Source organism: Peromyscus eremicus, chromosome 2 (genome assembly GCF_949786415.1).
Source record: "Peromyscus eremicus chromosome 2, PerEre_H2_v1, whole genome shotgun sequence".
NCBI classification, from domain to species: domain Eukaryota; kingdom Metazoa; phylum Chordata; class Mammalia; order Rodentia; family Cricetidae; genus Peromyscus; species Peromyscus eremicus.
Window position 1 is genome coordinate 128,352,958 of NC_081417.1, and position 19,021 is coordinate 128,371,978.

Genomic DNA, 19,021 nt, shown 5'->3' on the forward strand with positions numbered 1-19,021 from the left:
CAAGTCCACATGTAGACTTCCACATGAATGTTTATAGCAGCTTTATTTGTAATAGTCAATACTGAAAACCTAAATGTCCATTCACTGGTGAATAAACAAGTTGATAAAACCCTATAATGGCATGTAACATGCTGAGCAGCTTAGACATAAATGAATCTCAGTTGCACTTAGTAAAAGAAGATACACTAAAAAAAGGTTTTAGAAGGTATGTATTCATTGGTTCCCTTTATGTAAAGTTCTAGAAAATGCAAACTAATATATAGTGACAGAAAGTGAAAATGGTTGTCTTGGGAAGTTACAGAGAGGCATGAAGAAATTTGGGGTGGGGGTAATGTCTATTGCTTCTATTATGGAAATAGTTTCACAGATTTATTATGCATTTTGAAAATGTGCATGTATTGCATGTTAGTTATACCTAGTAAAGCTCTTAAAGGGGAAAACTGATATTCCTACATTGTTTCTATTCAGAGCGTAGCTTCCATTGGCAATACTTTAAATAGTGTCCATCTTGTTGTGGAGGCGATACAGAAAACTGTGGATGAACACAAGAAAACCTTGGAATTACTGCAGAGCAGTATGGTAAGATCTGTTGACACTACAGAAAGGCAACATGTGCCTGCTCACTATTTCCTGTGTCATGATCCCAATGAGCTAACCAGACCCTATTCTGCTGCTTAAACAAACAAACAAAAAACCTCATTGGTCTACGGTCTGTAAGTCAAACCATTATGGTAGACAGAATTGAAGCTAGGTCTTTTGTAAACATAGTATTGGAGATGCTCATAACACATTTTCCAAAGGTAGAACAAGTAGGGTAAGAAAAGAAGGAGATCAGAAAGGTATCAGAAAAAAGGAGATGGAAATAGAAACTTGTCTCATTTATTGCTGCAAGCAAACCACTCCAGCAAGTTATTGTTTCTCACTCTTCTGAGCATCAGGGATTTGAGCAGGGTTTTTACACCCCTGGTGCTGAGAGACCAGGGGAAGAGATGATCCGGAGGAAGAAAAGTCATCTAGATGTTCCAGCTCCCATCAGGTGTCAGTGGGATGCAGCCATATGTATCATCTCATACTAGACCACGTGGAATTGATCCTCCACCATCTCCCAAACCGAATACAGTAAACCCACAGAATAGTGAGAAATAAAACATTTTTGTTGTTTCAACCCCAAAATTTGAGGAAGATTTGTTGTGTAACAACAAATAGCTGAGCTGGAAGCAACGCCTTGCTGTTTTCAGACATCTCAGTCTCCTAATGCAGCTGCACATACAAGCTCTCCACAGTCATCCAGGCAATAGCCACTTTGTAACAGCTCCTGGAGGATTTATAAAGGTAGAAAAAAGGGTGGCACAGCCCTTGCTATCCGGATGGAGAAACAAGTTAACTTCAGTTTGTACCAAGGAACCTGAGCTGCATCAGAGAGTTCCAGAAAGGAGGGTTTTTCATTTGAACTAGTACTCACTGTTATTTAGTGGGTCACTGTTTGTTATGTAGTGGAGCTAACCTAGAGGGAAAAGATTCAACATAGGTGTCTAATTTCACCTGCCACTGAGAACCTCTGTAACCCATGGTAATAAAGATAGAACTCACCAATTCCTTTGTCTTGTGCATGCTCTCAAGTAATGAGCCATTTCCTAAAATACTTTTGCCTAACTATTTTCTGCTTCTTGAACCATAGGTGTTACATCTTTTTCTTTTTAATTTTACTTTCAATTTGTATGAAAGCAAGGTTGATAAATGTCTAGGATTTCATATTTTAAGGAGAACTGTTTTGCCAATGACACTGTTGTAACTGAATCAGCATCTTTTAACCTTCCAGGACTACCAATAGTAATCTTCCTACTAGTACACTGTCCTAAGCCATAGCTGTGGGCTGCAAAGGAATCAGCCGTACAGTTTTTCCCAGTAAAGGGTGAAAATGTATCTAAACATATTAGAGTTATAGTTAAGTGTCTACGAAGAGAGACTAGAGCAGAAGGGAGGAAAGGAAGATATCAGCATCTGTTAAGGGAAAACCAATCGTGTGCATGAACCCTTCCTGTGCTATGCCCTTGATTATACAGTTTCCCCGCAGGTAATAAGGGAGAGAAGAGAGGAGTTTCTAAAGAATTCATTCCATTAAGAAACTGAGAGGCATACTAGGAGGAACTCAGATTCCTGTAATCTGGGTGCTGCTATCCAGCCAGCACCTGCTTCAGGCTGGGCACCCTCAAAAGTCTGGGATACCCATGGCACCTTTGAGATGGGTCATAGTGTAAGGTTTGGGGGCTTCTGTAGATTAATCCATGGCTACATCCTAAGGAGGCAAGAGATGGTTAAGTAACTTAGTAGTTAATTGTTGCTTATGTACTAACTTCCATTTGTGTTAATATTTCTTAAGGAGATCAATGGAAGCAACCAAATCATGCCATCATCTTCAGCTACATCAGAACTTGACAGTAAAACCCACAGTGAAAGTTCAAAACAGGTACTTTTTGCTTGGGTGGGCTATGGAGGCAGTCTAAGGAATATGAGCTTAACATACAGTGCCCCAGTAGGTGCCTTAGCAGGTGCCTCATACATCACCCTCCTGTCTGAGAACTGAGCAGAAAGGATATATGTTGGTACTTAGGAGTCCTATCTCTTCTGTGGTACTCTGCTTTCTCCCTTGTATGTCAACCAGTGAAGTAAATTCCTTTTCACATCTTGCAAGAGAAAGACATAGAATGATCAGATTATCCTGAAACTCTATGGCAAATAACAATCTGGGCAAAATCCAAAGTGATGGCTGTTTTGAGCCACAGAAAACTCTAAGAATCTTGAGAAACATATCCTTGAAACTTGGCATTTTCTAAAGTCTAAAGACAAAAGGAGCCGGGCGGTGGTGGCGCACGCCTTTAATCCCAGCACTCGGGAGGCAGAGCCAGGCAGATCTCTGTGAGTTCGAGGCCAGCCTGGGCTACCAAGTGAGTTCCAGGAAAGGCACAAAGCTACACAGAGAAACCCTGTCTCAACAAACAAAAAAGACAAAAAGAGGGGAGGGATACTGGATTCAGAATCACATTAAAGAGAATAAAGGAAATCTCTAAGAAGAATTTCTGTCCTGAGTTTAATGCTCTTTAAAACCTATAGTCATCATTCCTTTTTAAGTAGCAATCAGTACTAGAATATGTCAATAAAAATAATTGAATCTTGTACTAAATAATGCACTACTTGCTGTGCTTTTGTTACATGAGCCAATTCAGTAATTGGTATTGTTCCTAAGGTAGCTTTGTTCTGACCAATTAAGTTAATGGGACTTCAGTTAATAACCCAATATGCTCTCCTGCCAGCAAATGAGGTAAACATGAGGAAATTAATTCCCAGACTCACCGCTTTGAGGGACCAGAGTGGGAGCTTGCAGACGGTTCTCTTCTTCACCCTCCTGTCTAGCTGAGGCCAAACAATCCAAGAGGGCAGATTGGGAACAGTTTAGAGAAAGAGCAAAGCAGATCGAGGCAGTTGGTGGTCACGGCCAGGAAAAGTGCCTTCCCTCGTTGACACAGTAGTGCTTGCTGCAATGCTCCTGCCTGCTTGTCTAGTTGCAGTATTTAGGTGGATCCCACAACTCTTTTATTTCCACTCTAGGATGTCCTGTACCTTCACAACTCCTTAGAGGAGCTCAACAGTACTGTAATGGGATACCAGAGACAGAGTGACCTTAAATTCGAGGGAATGAATGAGACACTCAGGAACCTGACACAGAGACTCAGCCTGATAGAAAGTGATGTGGTTGCACTGAGCAAGGCAGGAAAAAGAGCAAACCTGACCTCCAGCGTGGTAAGCCTTCTCAGCTCTGCTGTGGCATGCTCTGTGTTGGTGTGTGTTGTCTGTACATAGATGATATTCCCTGTCCTCTGTGAACAGTAGTCTGGCGTACTTAAGAGGCTACACATTTGTTTTGTGCTTAACTTATGTCTGCTTAAATCCGTATAATAGCTCTCCGAAGTGCACAGGGTATGTGTGTTTAAAGGGGTGAGATCAAGGGTCAGTTTAAACACGGCAACTCACTACAACTTGTTGACTGAAATGACAAGTCTCTTACAGTGTTGCCAGTGGGCCATCAGGTAGGGAAACTTGGACATGTTTTTCCAAAAGAGGTCTTTTTTTCCTTTTCTTCTCTCTTCTCTTAAGGTGTTAGAAGTGGTAAGAGGGGCAGATACAGGAGTTGGGGATTTAGCTCAGTGGTAGAGCACTTGCCTAGTAAGCACTAAGGCCCTGGGTTCGGTCCTCAGCTCCGGAAAAGAGGGGCAGATACAAAATCTTGTGCCATTTTTTTAACCCTGAACTTGGCTTTCAGATTCATCCTGCTCCTGTCTGCATATTAGAGGAAACCTTTTACATATAATGTTAGGAAAGCCATTTAAAACAGATGAAGTTGCTTCTATAAACAAACCCTAATGAAACCAGCTGGGTCACACAGAAAAGATATGAAAGGAGGAGGGGAATTAGATGGGAAGAAGGAGATTGGCAGAAGTGGGAGGAACATGTAAGGGTTAATGGGGGAGTGGGTGGAGGTGATCATGATAAATATATTATGTACACAGATGAAAATATAATGAAACCCATCATAATGTATAACTGCTTGCTAATAAAAACATTTTTAAAAAGATGAAGTCAGGCCAGGTGGTGGCGACGCATGCTTGCTGGCTTCATGATCTCATGAATGGAGTCTGTTTGTAATCACATTTCAACTGTACATCATGCTGGGATTCATGTGGATCGTTTCGTTAACAGTGACAGGTCTCACTTTTAAAGGTTCAATAGAGCAAAGACATGATATATTTTTTGATGGAAACCAAATATGGGAAACTGTACTGTAAATTCAAGTAACTGCCAAAGCTGGAAACTAACTCACACATAAAGTCGTCCTGGCGCATGGTAAGGAATGCTTGAGCTGGCTCTGCCACAGTGAACTTTGGCAAGCTGCCTGAATATGGCTCTGTAAGGTGGGGTAGAAAGACCTGTCCCCCGCCTGCTTTACAAGAGTGTGTAATTTACTACAAAGCTGTGGAGATTAAAGAGGCCTCATTTTTAAAGCCCTTTTGAACGCAGCTAAGCTAAGTAAGAGCTGAGAACTTTGAATGATTTGATGAATAATGTGCCTTGAAGGGTTTTCAAGGCTTATTGTGAAAACTTACCACCTAAACCCCGTGCTGTCTCTGCCATCCCCCTCTTATTTTTATCCAGCAAAGATAATTGGTAATAGTGTCCATCTGCCCTACTATTTCTTCCAATAACATCAGACTGAGCCTGGATCTGGGTAGAAGTTCTGTTGCCCTTTGTACTTCAGTGTTAAAGGTTGTAGCTAAAATATTTAGAAGCTTCTATTTCCACTTTGTCTCCTGGTGCCCATCTCCATTCTCTTCTGTTCTCCCACCCCTTTGCCATTTGTGTTTAAAGAGGTTCATATCCTTTCAATAAACTTGACCAATTGGTTTAAGAAGTATTAAAGTGTCAAGATTGGAGAGAAGGCTCAGTTGGTCAAGTGCCTGCCACACAAAGTGCCTGCCACACAAGCATGAAGACCTGAGTTCATATTCCAGCACCCACATAAAAGCTGGACACAGTGGCATGAATCTGGGAGTGAACAGAGACAGATTCCCAGAGCTCACTGGCCAGCCAGCGTAGTGAAAATGGCAAGCTCCAGGTTCAGTGAGAGACCCTGTCTTAAAAAGAAAAAGGTGAAGAGTGATTGATTGAGACTTGTGAAAAGAGAGTCTTTGGTGAACCGCAGAACTGATACTGTAAAGGGCCAGAGCATAAAGGTAAACAAGAAGCTTCCATAAAGTCAAACAAATGCATCAGCATCTCTATGCTGTTCCCTCTAAGTGGAGCGTTTGATCTCTGGTGATAAACTCCAAGACCGAGCAATTAGTAAGTTAGGGTATTAGTGAGTTAATGAACATCACACCAAGCACCTACCTTGTGCTCAGCACTTTACTAGGAGCTGGGATGGCCACAGTGAGTGAGATAGATATGTGACCCCTATTGTGAACAGATATTTAGTCACAAGTCTGGTAAGTACTTCAGTGGAAAAGCATAGGAATCAGGTTGGCTTTCCCAAGGAAATGGCTGGTAAACTAACACAGGTATTGTCCCAGTCTGCTTTTGTTGCTGTGACCATGACCGAAAGCAGCACAGAGAGGAACATTTATTACATCACTTGAGTTATAGTCCATTATCAAGGGAAGCCAAAGCAGGAGCTTGAAGCAGAAACTACAGAGAAAGGCCACTTACTGATTTGTTTCCTCTGGCTTGCTCATCTCCTTTTTTATACAGCTCAGACCCACCTACCTAGTGATTTCACTGCCCTCAGTGGGCTGGGCTTTCCTCCATCAATTAGCAATTAAGAAAATGCCCCATATACATGTCCACAGGCCAGTCTAACGGAGGCAGTTCCTCAACTGAGGTTCCCTCTTCCCAGGTAACTCTAGTTTGTGTCTAGTTGACAAAAATTAATTAGCACAGTTATCTAAACTAATGATAGGGACAGAGGCATAGATAATCTAAAAATGGTGTCCAGCTTACAAATCATTTCACATTTAGATTGCACTCTCAACGCTTTCATAGTCCTTTTAAGTCCTGCTAAGATAAAGGAAAAGCCAGGAAGAGGTGACACTTACTGCAGCATTATCTGAGGTGCACACAGTGTTTGAGGTCAGAGGATAGGAAGTTCATAGGAGATGAACTTGGCTGAAGCCACATTGTAGAAGCTTTTGATGTAAAGCTTTCTATATTTACTTTTTCATCCTTAGCAATTTTATCCTTAGCAATTGTCTAGATAAAGTTGTGTATATTTAAGATTTTGATGCATTATAAGCTGGGCTTTTATTGAGTTTTTAAACTGCTTCTGTGCATTTTTCAAACCTCACTGAGAGAATGACAAGAAAATTTTAAGAACCAGGATTTAAATGTTGAACACACACACACACAAACCCAGATGATTACTATTAGAAAATAGTAGTGATTTCAGGAGTAATTCACATTTTTAACAGTCAGATCAGAACACAGTACCACATTTCTACCTAGATCTCTTGGCTTTACTTTTATAACTTCGTGCCAGTCGATCAGTCTCTTCATGTTATCTCATCAAAGCATCCCATCCAGATTCATTTTCTCCTGGGAATAAGCATTTAGTATCTAGTTTCATTCATATGTCCATATTGGATCTCCCTAAGTAAACTAGGTAGCCACTGTACCGTAGCTATTAGGGTGGACGTAAAGACAGGAAAGGGATGTGTAAACTCACTGGGGATGAGAAATGAGATGTAGTGGTACTTCTCAACAGAGGACCAGGCCTTTTCATACAGTAAGCAGACACTAACCACAGGAAAAGCAGGCTTCTCTCTTTGCAATTAATTCTGTTTTTTTATATGCCATCCTAGATTAAGCTGGAAAGAAGGCAGTGGGGTGAGGAAGGTGTTAAACTGAAGTAACAGTTTGAATTAGAAATATCCCAACTTGCTTTTCGTGTCTGACAGTTCCTGCCACCAGTTGAGTCATTTCAGTAGGGATATGGGGCAGATCCGGGGAATACTTGTGGTTTGATTGACTTTTTTTTTTTTAAGTTCTGCTTCAGATGACATGGTCACAAGGTAATATCTGAGGCAGTCTTTTAGTTAGTGTAAAATAGCTCCAGAAAACAGCATCCCCCATCATCTGGGAAGCGGGTATAACACAGGCACCTGAGAAAGGGCACATTTTCTTTACTGCTGACATATGCATGCCTTCCCCTATCAGTGGAATGTTCACAGTGAGACAGATCATGGAGAACGTAATGTTCCCTTAATGGTCTAGCCTTAAATCCAGCTCAGCACTGCCCTAAAGACAGCCCTGGTATTTGTCCGTCCCTTCGTTGACGTTAGAGGGCCCTGGCAAAGGTCAGTGAAACGTATTCTGGGAATACCGCAGTCTCCAGTTAGCTGTCACTTCTGCCTTAAACCTATCTGATCTTTGTTTTGGGCAGAAAGAAGATAATTCAAATTCTCAGGTATCCAACCTTCGAGAAAAACTGCAGCTGATCAGTGCTCTCACAAACAAACCTGAAAGCAACAGGCCTCCGGAGACCACAGAGGAAGGTGAGCAGCAAGCTGACTTCTGAATATTTCACGCAGGCTTGGGCAGCCTGCCTCCCACACAGGGAGTAGGAACGGTGTCCGCCAGCACTGATGAAACCGAGTGAGTGATGCCTGAGCGCACCGAGATGAGGCTGATGCACTTCGCTTTCATTTAGCAAAAGCCCATTTTGTACTTGATTTGTACTCTAGTCTATTAAGGGGAGAACGGGTAATGTTTAGCTGGAAATAGACTTCTCCATGCTGCCTGCATCCAATTATAGGCAAAAATGTTACTGTCATAGCTTATATTAAACCAGTCCTAAATGTTATGTTTCTGTTACTGTGAGTGCATAAAATTTACTTAAAAATAAATATTAGTCCTCCTGAAAGTCATTAACATGTAATGATGGAATTATTCAATACAGGCCACTTGGCTGTAGGTAAGGACACACTTAATCAATATTATCAGATGCATTAATTAACATCTACTGATTTAGGTCTTGTGAGGATAGAACAAGGTACTAGACAGTGTTGGCTTTGACCTCCCTGCACCAAGCATTCTTCAGCTTTGGAGATGTAGGATAGCTTTCCTGGGATTCTCTCCTGTGAGAAACAGAGCTACGTTGAAGGCCTTCCCCTAACATTGTCTTATGATAGCATTCTTATGGTGGCATAGTGGTAGCTAGTGGCTCATGCCCCCAGACCAGACTTACCAGCCTATTTCCCAAGAAGTCAAAAGACTTATCCAACTAAAGTCTTAGCATCTAAGCATAAATGATGGTAACTGTACTTATTATAGCTTGAGTATTCCTTATCCAAAATATGTAGGGCCTACAGTATTTTCAATTTGGGGTTCTTTCATTTCTTGGAATATTTGCAGGTTATCTTTGAGTTGGTGTCAAGTCTAAATACAGAAATCCATTCATGTTTCATATATACATTATCCATATACATATGGCCTGGTGTTAATTTTATTTGGTATTTTTAGGTCACCTTTATTTGACTATGACCCATCATATGAAGTCACATGTGGAGTTTTCCACCTGTGTCTGTACTCCAAAAGCTTTTGATTTGGGGGCATTTCAAATTAGGGCTACTCACCCTCAGCAAGGGTTCTGTTTCAGACCTTAATGTAATGCTGATTCCTCCTCACTTGTCCACAGACATCCCTCAGTCCACAGCTTCAACTTCACAGTTACTGTGCCACTTTAACTCTCGGCTACTTCTCTTAATTAAATATGTATGCTGTCATCCTCAAAGTTGACCTTCAATACTAATTTAATTTGGTGTTAGAATTGATTGTAATAAAGATGTATGTGTTTGCTACAGAGCAAGTACAAAACTTCACATCAGATCCGTCAGCATTGTCAAAATTTTCACACCTTCTTGGAGACCAAATTGAGACCCAGCTGAAACCTATCTCCTTGCCAGGGATTTCTAGCATCAAAGGTAACGTTAATGATGGAAATGTTCAACATTGTGACAGTTACAGCTTTTTAATGTTTTCTTGTTTAAAAACAAAAGCCTATCTAATGGACTGAAGAGATGGCTCAGGTGTTAAAGACTTGAGTTCAATCCCCAAAACACAAGTTAAAACAAAAAAAAAAACAGGTGTGGTGGCACACATTCTTATAATTCCAGCACTGGGGATGTGGAGACAGGCAGATCCTGGGGCTCAGTGTCCAGCCAGCCTAACCTACTTGTTGAGTTCAAGCTAGTGAGAAAAACTTTCTCAAAAACAGAAAGTGAACAGGGGCCAGAAAGATGGCTGAGTGGCTAACAGCACTTACAGCCTGATGACCTAAGTTCAATCCCCAGAACCAACTCAAGTGAAAGAAGAGAGTTGACTCTATGAAGTTGTCCTCTGACCTTCACACGTGACATGTATACACCCACACATAATAATAATCAATTTTGGGGGCTGGAGAGATGGCTCAGCAGTTAAGAGCCCTGACTGCTCTTTCAGAAGACCCGGGTTCAATTCCCAGCACCCACATGGCAGCTCACAACTGTCTAACTTCTGTCTCAGGGGATCCCACACCCTCACACAGACATGCATTCAGGCAAAATACCAACCCACATAAAATACAAATAAATAAATTATAAAAAAAAGTAATAATAATAATAATCAATTTTTAAAAGGTAGACAGTACCTGAAGAGTGACAGCTGAGGTTGTCCTCCGGCCTCCACATACCTGCAAACACACACACACACACACACACACACACACAATTTATATCCACATTATTGGGCCAGCTACAGAACACTGCCTAAGTCTGAACAGCAGATAATTGGTTGAGACAGACTTCAAATTGAGGCTGACTCCAAAGCCTCCATACTGTCTTTCAATGTTTTTTAAGGTGTTCAGTCAAAGAATGGGAATACACTATAAGATACAGTCTCAGCCAGATACAGTGGTACATGCCTCTAATCCCAGCACTCAGAAGGCTGAGACACAATGATAAAGAAATTGAGGCCAGCCTGTGCTATATATAGTGAGATCATGTCTCCAAAGAAAGTCTTTCTTTCCTTCAGGTATGTTGTCTAATGCAGAGGACAGAAAAAACAAAAACAATTCTGTGAGATTAGCAAAACAAGTCAAAGTTGACTGTTTTCAGGGCCCTCTGGGATCTTGACAGTGAGCAAAATAAATACCATAAGAGGCTGTATTTCATAGGATGACGCTTGCCTTGTTCCCAGTAATGTCTTCTACTCTTCATCATGATGTTGAGGCCTCCTGGTGTTCTTTTGCTGTCTGGAAAATCACCCAGTTCTGATCACATGCCTTCCACTGGCTCTTCACTTTACCTTAGATGCCCTTGTACATTCTCTCCCAGGTCTAGAGTGGTGCTTCCTGTACATTATGACTGGTTTTGTTTGCTCCTGTTTAGCATATGCTACTCTGTTGAAATTCCCTGGGGAGAAACGAAGCTTAGCTCCCATGAGTAAAGTCTCTGTCCTAGTCACTCCCCAGCCTGCAGCTCAGAGCCTGGTAGACATAAATGTGTAGCTGAATGAATGAGTTGCTTACATGCTGCGATTAATTAATGCTTAAAAAGCTCTTCTTTTCCCTGCCTCTCGTAGTTTCCCTTTGTTGTCTGGAGAGGAAGGAGAGTCATTGTATTTACTCTCTATTAAAAAAAAGTTTCTGGGGCTGGAGAGATGACTCAGTGGTTAAGAGTACTGGCTGCTCTTCCAGAAGATCCAGGTTCAATTCCCGGCGCCCACATGGCAGCTCACAACTGTCTGTAACTCCATTTCCAGGGGATCTGACACCTTCACACCAACATACATGTAATAATTTCCATCTAGCCGTTTGGTGTTGGGCCCTGGGAGGAAGTATTCCGTCTGCTCTTCTGGCTCAGGAACTTCTGAGGCCTCACTGGCACTGCCAGGCCTGTGACAGCAGGAAGGAGGCACTGGCAGAGTTTGTAAGAGTTCCTCAGTGGAGCCCATCTTGCACAGAAACTGTTCTCCCTCCCTTTGGCACATTTTCATTTTTCCCCAGTCCCAAATGGCAAGAGGCTTATGGAGTCCAAGTGTGGCCTTGAGTAAATGAAGGAAAATAATCAGGAAGACTTTAAAAAAAAAAAAAACATAGCCCAGAAACCTTCATTTCTTCAGTATTACAAATCTTTTCAATACACATAAAAACTCAATCAAGTCATTTCTATTTTTTTATTTCTTCTAAAAGTTTCCATTATTTATTTACACAGTTCTTAATTGTGTGTGCGCTCTCCAAGTCCAGAGGCATCAGATCCTCCTGGAGCTGGAGCTGCAGGCATTTGTGAGCCTCCCAACAAGGATGCTGGAAACTGCCCTCTGGTCCTCTGGAAGAGTGCTGCACTCCTGACCACTGAGCCATCACTCTAAATACCTTTTGGATTTTTGGTTGGTTGGTTGGTTGGTTGGTTGGTTGGTGTTTGTTTGAACTTTTTTTGTCTTTTACTTTTTTTTGTTTGTTTTGAGACAGTCTCATGTAACCCAGGTTGACCTCAACATTCTGTATACGTAAGACTGGTCTTGAGCTGGATTACAGGCATGCACTTACACCTGGCTCAAATCCTTTTTAAATGTTCAAGGCTTTTGTTGGAAACTTTCTAATCCCATTGGCTGAAATGATATCTTAGTTATTTTTTTAATGCAGATTGACTAGTGGCATTAACCACTAAAAAATAAATACACAGAGGCAGACAGAGAGTCCTGTGGCTCTTTTTTAATTGAGATATAATTCATATTGCATGTCACCCTTTTAAACTGGATAGTTGTGTGGGCCTTAGTATATTCTCAAGGTTATGCAGTCATCACCACTGTCTAATCCCATAGCATTTTCAAGTCTCAGAGCAAATTCCTTGATCCTCTGGCTCTTACAGTCTTTCCACCTTGTCTTCTGCAATGTTCCCTGAGCCTTAGATTCAGGAGTTGTTTTGTAGATGTATCCATTGGGACTGGGCTCCACAACTCTGCATTTCGATTGGTTGTGGTTTTCTGTAATGGTTTCTGTTTGTTGTGAAAAGAACTTTCCTTGATAAAGGAAATTTCTACTACCCCCATCTGTAAATATAAGGACAAATATTTTTAGAGTGTTGTTAGAATTTATGCAGGTTCTAAGTTCTCCAAGGTCCATGACTTCACTAGGCCAGGGTAGTTAACTAAGTTTCCAGTACTAGGCATAATTTCCCTCTTAATTTAAGCAGATCTTAAGTTCAGTTAGAGAGCTGATGGTTACTGCCAAGGTATCCATGCTACTACTGCACTCTTGTTGTTGTTCATTTTTTCTCTTTTGCTCTTTAGGGGGGCCCCCCACCCAGCTCCCAAATAAATCACACATGGAGGCTTATTTTAATTATAAATGTCCAACCTTAGCTTGGCTTGTTTCTTGCCAGCTTTCCTTAACTTATCCCGTCTATCTTTTGCCTCTGGGCTTTTCCGTTCTCTTACTTCTGTAAATCTTACTCTTCTCCTGTGGCTTGCTGTGTAGCTGGGTGGCTGGCCTCCTTCTCTGGCTCCTTACTCTATTTTTTCCTAGATTTCTCCTTCTATATATTCTCTCTGCCTGTCAGCCCTGCCTATCCTTCTCCTGCCTTGCTAGTGGCCATTTAGTTCTTTATTAGCCCATCAGGTGTTTTAGACAGGCACAGTAACACAGCTTTACAGAGTTAAACAAATGCAACATAAACAAAAGTAGCACACTTTAAAATGATATTCTCCCACACACTCTTCGGGTTATTGTGCCATGCTGGTCATCATTGTGTCCATAGGCATCATAGCAGGGTAGAACTCTTGGTTGCTTCCCTCCTTTGGAAGCTTGATTGGCACCTTCTGGTACCAAAAAAGCTAGTCCTTAGTGAGGAGGCTGTCAGGTCAGTTCCAACTCAGGGGCCTCTGGACTCTGTGTCTGAAGTGCATGGTGTCTTCAGCAATAGGGACTACCTTCCACCTCTGGGGGGCAACCAAGGACAATGGCAATAGCCTGTATGTTCTGGGGAGTCTCTTGAACAAAACTGACCAACAAAAAGTGGACTTCTTATGCCTGATGTTGAGGTTTTTCTTAGGTAGTCTTTGGCTCTTGGAAAAAGCATTGCCCACCCAGATGAGAAGATTTCATTTAAACTATATATGTATATTTACACACAGACATATGTATATTACAGTGGTTTGTTGGTTTGTTGGTTTGTTTGTTTAGGTAAATAGTTAATATATGATTCCTTTTAACTTTTTTAGATATCCTTACTTATTTTACCCTCCTCCCCCCTTCTGTGTTTCTCTCCCTCCCAAGTCCCTGATTCTTGAGCTACTTAATTTCTGGATCCAGAAAGACAATGTTACATTGTCTAGAAAGAGCCATACTAGGTAATATGAAAATTTGCAGCCAACCATATTTGATACACTTCAGTGTTTTTCAAAGTTGGTTGATCTTTGTATTTTATAATTGACAGTACTGAGAATGCCACCTCACATAAATATGTAGTACAATATAGCAAGAGTATCTTTAGGACCATTTCAGAAATTGGAAACTCAAGTCAGCAACTCAAATAGCAATTTTAAAAATCAAACATTCTAACACAATACATGCTAAAGAATAATGGCAAGAAAATATTAAAAGTCTTTGTTTTCTACAAACCATTTTGTTCCTATAAGAAGAAAAAACTTGATATATACAATAAAAGCACTGCAGTTCACAGCATACAATAGTCTCAAATCCAAAGCAAAGTGCTTCCGGCAGCATTTGGTGGTGTGTGGCACAAGGACATGTGCACTGCAAAGTGTACACGTTGTGTGTCAGGACAGTCGTGCAGTGCAGTGCAGGCTAACACTTCCAGAAACACCTCAGACTTGTTAAGCATATGACTTTTATTTAACATTTGGTCACTAGTGTTAAGAAATCTTTTATTATTGCCCAACTTTTTGTGACCCCTACATTCAGGTACATAACCCCATATGGGTTTGCAGCTCACAGTTTAAGAAGCTATGTGCCATATAGTATTCCCCTCATTCTTAAAGGATCAAAATTAGTCTCTCTTGTTTTTTCTTTTTCATGTCTGTACGTGTGCGTATGCATGTGTGTGTGTGTGTGTGTGTGTGTGTGTGTGTGTGTGTTGTGTATGTGTCTAAATACATGTTTACATGGGTGGGAGTTGTGCATGGGTGTATGTGCATGTTTACACATGTGTGGTCTTGGACACATATATGTGTATGTACATATATTCGGAGGTCCCAGTTTAATGTCAGGAATCATCCCCATTGCTATTCCTATCTCATTTCGGCAGAGGCTTTCCATCAAATGCAGAGCTGGTCGGTAGGGCCAGTCTCAACAGCCAGCTTGCTCTGGGGATCCTGTCACCACTCTGAGGCTGGGTTACAGAAAGCCCTCCATGCCCACATAGCACTTGAATGTATTCTGGGGATCCGAACTCTGCTCCTCATGCTTGCATGATGGCAGGCACCTCAACCACCGAGCCATCTTCCAGCCCGGTCATTCTGATTTAATGAAATCTTAAGATGTTATCTTTTGGAGTCAAAATCTACAACTAGTACTGTGTGCATGGCGGGGGTGGAGGGGGTGGGGGGAAAGGAAACTGACTACTGGGTATTGGAAAGGGTGCCCTTGGAGGCTAAAAGAGGGCATCTGGTCCCCTGGACCTGATTGGAGACTTGACTCCGAGCCATCTCTCCAACCCCAAAGATAACATTTTTTTGAAGCAAAGTTGAGAGGGTTGTTTTGTTTTGCAGGGGAGAGGTTTGTTTGCATGGTGATAAGATCTCAGGATGTAGCCCTGGCTGGCCTGGAGCTTACTGTGTAGGCTATTCTGAAATCCAAAGAGATCTGCCTGCCTCTACCTACCCACTCCCAAATGCTGAGATTAAAGATATTCAACACCACACCTGACAAAGTAGCTTTTCTTTAATGCTTTGAAGTCAGCTGAAGCTACTTTTAACTGTGTGTGTAAACATCTAAATGTCTGCTTTTTAATTCCTGTTTAACAGATCTTCAGGATTTATTCCACAAGGCTGGTCAAGATGCAGATGGGATGCTGACCTACCAGGAAATCTGGAATTCCCTAGGTTCTGCCATGCCAAGACCAGAGAGCTTGAGAGCCTTTGACTCCAATGGAGATGGAAGATACTCCTTCCAAGAGCTAAGAGTAGCTTTAGGTATCTAGTATCATCAGGCATATTTTGAAATGGATTGTACACTGGACTACCTAAAATCTACTTACCTTTTAAAAAAAAAAATCGACTTACCCATCAGCCCTCCAGCCCTTCACACTACTGTAGCAGACACATTGCCACCTTTTAACTTGTTTGAAAACTCTATCAAAAAAAGTTATTTTTTTAAAAAAAAAATTTTACTTATAATATGATGTTTGGAAATCTATGATTTCCTGAAGCCAGTAAGATCTTGTAACTTAAAAGTTGCCAGGAGAAAAATAATAAAGCCCTCTATCTCTTTCCTGTTTTTGAAGGGAAGAGAACTTATCTTTTAAAGCTGGAAAGTGTGTATATAGAGATAATAAGTCACTGTTTATATTTCATATGAATTTGCCTTAAATTAGCTGCACTTTATAGAGCCTCAGAATATGTCTTTTCTTTGAAAGATGAGTCTTTTCTGTTTGTAAATATATAAAATGAGAGGGAGATTGTGCATATTGTGTAGAAAGTCAGAAGAATGGGTTTGAACAGGATGAACAGATGACTGGTTTTAAGTAATTGACAGTCTGCTCTGGGTGGTAGCTGAAACCGTTCACGTCTCTTTAAGGTAACCCTCAAAGCCTTGGCACCACCACAAGGTTTGTCTGGCCTGGGAGCTGGGCATCAGATCCTGGGAGCTATGCAGAGGGTGCCAGCTCCAGGCTCAGGAAAGTCAGATTCTGGGTCATTGTTCCTCTTCCTAACATAAAAACCAGAGAAGTCATGTTGGGATTTCCCTCATTTTTAATTATCTTTCAGAGTTTATGAGCATAAAAGTTAATCAGTGGGGAATTATGTTTTCCTCTCAAGCAAGCTAGATTGTCTTCTCTATCCACCCACTCAAGACCACCTTAAAGTGGTAACTGCCTCCCTCTGGCACCATCTCCAGTCTGGAATGAGAAGGCTCATGTCCTTGGTCACTATGTCAAATTCATTGTCTAGAGCATAGAGAAAAGCTCTAAGTTTTGACTCGGGAAACAACATCCTCTGGGATTTTACCTCTGGACTAACCGAGAACTTGTTTATTTCTTGGCAGGATGCCGAAAGCCAAGAGGTGGTCAAATAAAATGTGAAATCATATTCTTTCCTCACGGTTGTCCACTCAGAAGTAGCTATAGGTTTTTCTGTCCAGAGGATGCCACAGTGAGCAGGCAGGCTTGGAGCAGGGGCCTCCCGGTGGTGGTGGCAGTTTTTCCAGATCTAAAAAGCAAGTACAATGCTTCCCCCTGTACGTACTCTGTGGGCAAGTCATGAAAGGTCTGACTAGAAGGAAGTCACCAATGTCACTGTCTGTTGAGAACACTCCCACTGTTGCTCTTAGCATCTCTGGGCAACATAAGTGAAGACCACACAGAACCTCACTTTGCTGTACCAGTCAGGGAAACACTGGAGAAGCTGCTGTGATGTGGACTTCCTTAGTACAGATCATTCCTACTGAATTCTGTTCAAGTTGCCCTGTGAGCTCTGGATAGTCTAGTACCCTTAAACCTTCAAAGATGTTTGGGTTTTGGTTTGTTTTGGTTTTGTATTTTATTTCCTTTACGTGACATTCAGCTTGGTGTTGGCTTTTTTTTCCCTAGACATAATTAAAACTCAGTGAAGGCAAGATAAAGTTTTCCTGTGCATGTGTCTTCTTATCTCACATTTCTTCCTCTTTAAATTTTTTGCCTTAACGTTTGCCTTGCCCATCTATGCTGTCACTTTCTTGGAAAGGTTGAAAATACACTTCAACATTATCCTGGCACTTTAGGTGACTTGAAGGTAACTCTTGTTCTGGCTGCCTTCTGTACTCCCCTTCTTTTTAATATATAGATATATACCCTCACAGATTTTGTAACAACCAAATAAAGTTCTAGCAATAAATTGAATTATTCTGCTATATTTGTATATATTGTACTATAAATAGTATGTCTGTACCTGGAAGGTATTTTTTTTTTTGAAAACTGATTTATATGAAATATACTGAGGGTAATGTAGCTTGTCCTTTTTAGTTTCAAGTTTTTATTTGTAGGCAGATACTTTCAAGACACCTTAACTCTTTGTGGTACATGCTTTTCAGTGGGGAAGCAGGGTTTGTTTCTTGGTCTTTCTTCTGTTCTTTCCCCTTCAAGCTTGTCTGCCAGCATCACCCCTGAGCCGTGTGTTGTCCCCTCCCCTACCAAGTTGACTACAGGTATCCATAACTGTCTTCTCATTCTGCTGGAGGCATTACCAGATCTCCTGGGTAGAGGTAGGTATCTTATCCTCCTTTGCTAAAAATTGGACAGACTCACTGGCCTAGGAGCCCCAAAAGCCTATCCCTCAGTGCGGATTGGGGTTTTCATTTGTATATTGTCTTAACTTGTGCATCCAGTGCCTTGTGTTTGTCAAGCTTCAGCAGCCACAGATCACCTCTAAGAGAAGAACTGGATGGTGGTGGTGAGTTTGGCCTTGTCAGTCAGCAGCTCTCTAGTGCTTCCCACTTAGTTTCTATAAGCATTCTCCTTGGCCCTTTGCTTTATTGCTGTATATCATCTAGCATAATATTTACTGAATAACCTTCCTCTAGCTAGTCATGGTAGTACATGCCTATAACCCAGCCCTTGGAAGGCTGAGGCAGGAAAATAATGAGTTCTAGTCCAGTCCAGGCTACATAGTGAAATCTTGTCTCAAAAAAAGTACCTAGCTTAAAGACGAATGCAGTGGCAGTTAAGGAGCAGAACGATGCTTGGCACTTAAGAATGAGTCTAATGCTAGAGCTGAAGAGTGGACAGTCTTACTTCACTGCTGGCTCTTCTCACCTCCATTTCAGCCTTCTCTTTGTCCTTGCTGGACACAGCCCTATCAGCCCCCCTCTCTGGTCCCAGCAGTCACAGCTAAAGATTTTGGCTCTGATAGGCTCACACTCGTAATGGCCTATTGAGTTGTTTTTAGTGACAGCTTTTGTCTGCTGCACACCTCATTGGCTTCCTTACCAACCATCTAGATGTGGTCCCTTCTCTGACAGTCAAGCCAGAATACATTTGGGTATTCCTGAGACTTGAGAGAGCATGGATTGTTTGTTATATGAACCTAACCTACCTTGTTGTTTTCTCATATTAAGAAATGTAAATCTACTTTATATTAATGGAGCTATTTTGGTAATGTATAAGCAGTTTTGATTCTGTTTAGGGAGTGGATTCAAGGTTTCCATGACTTCATTTGAGCTTTACTGATTTCCTATTAATATAGCCATTTTAATTTATCTAAATAAAACATTTCCTTTCTTTCA

The 19,021-nt window shown here is 41.4% G+C and overlaps 1 protein-coding gene across 1 annotated transcript in view; it reads left to right on the plus strand.

Moving 5' to 3' along the window:
• Positions 1-19,021, plus strand: part of Efcab14 (EF-hand calcium binding domain 14) — a 39,717-nt gene extending 20,696 nt beyond the window's left edge. The window contains exons 5-10 of the mRNA XM_059254732.1: positions 469-579; positions 2,381-2,467; positions 3,607-3,798; positions 7,988-8,099; positions 9,408-9,527; positions 15,568-19,021. Coding sequence (XP_059110715.1) covers positions 469-579; positions 2,381-2,467; positions 3,607-3,798; positions 7,988-8,099; positions 9,408-9,527; positions 15,568-15,743 — 798 coding nt within the window. The 3' untranslated portion in view covers positions 15,744-19,021. The remainder of the gene's footprint in view (positions 1-468; positions 580-2,380; positions 2,468-3,606; positions 3,799-7,987; positions 8,100-9,407; positions 9,528-15,567) is intronic.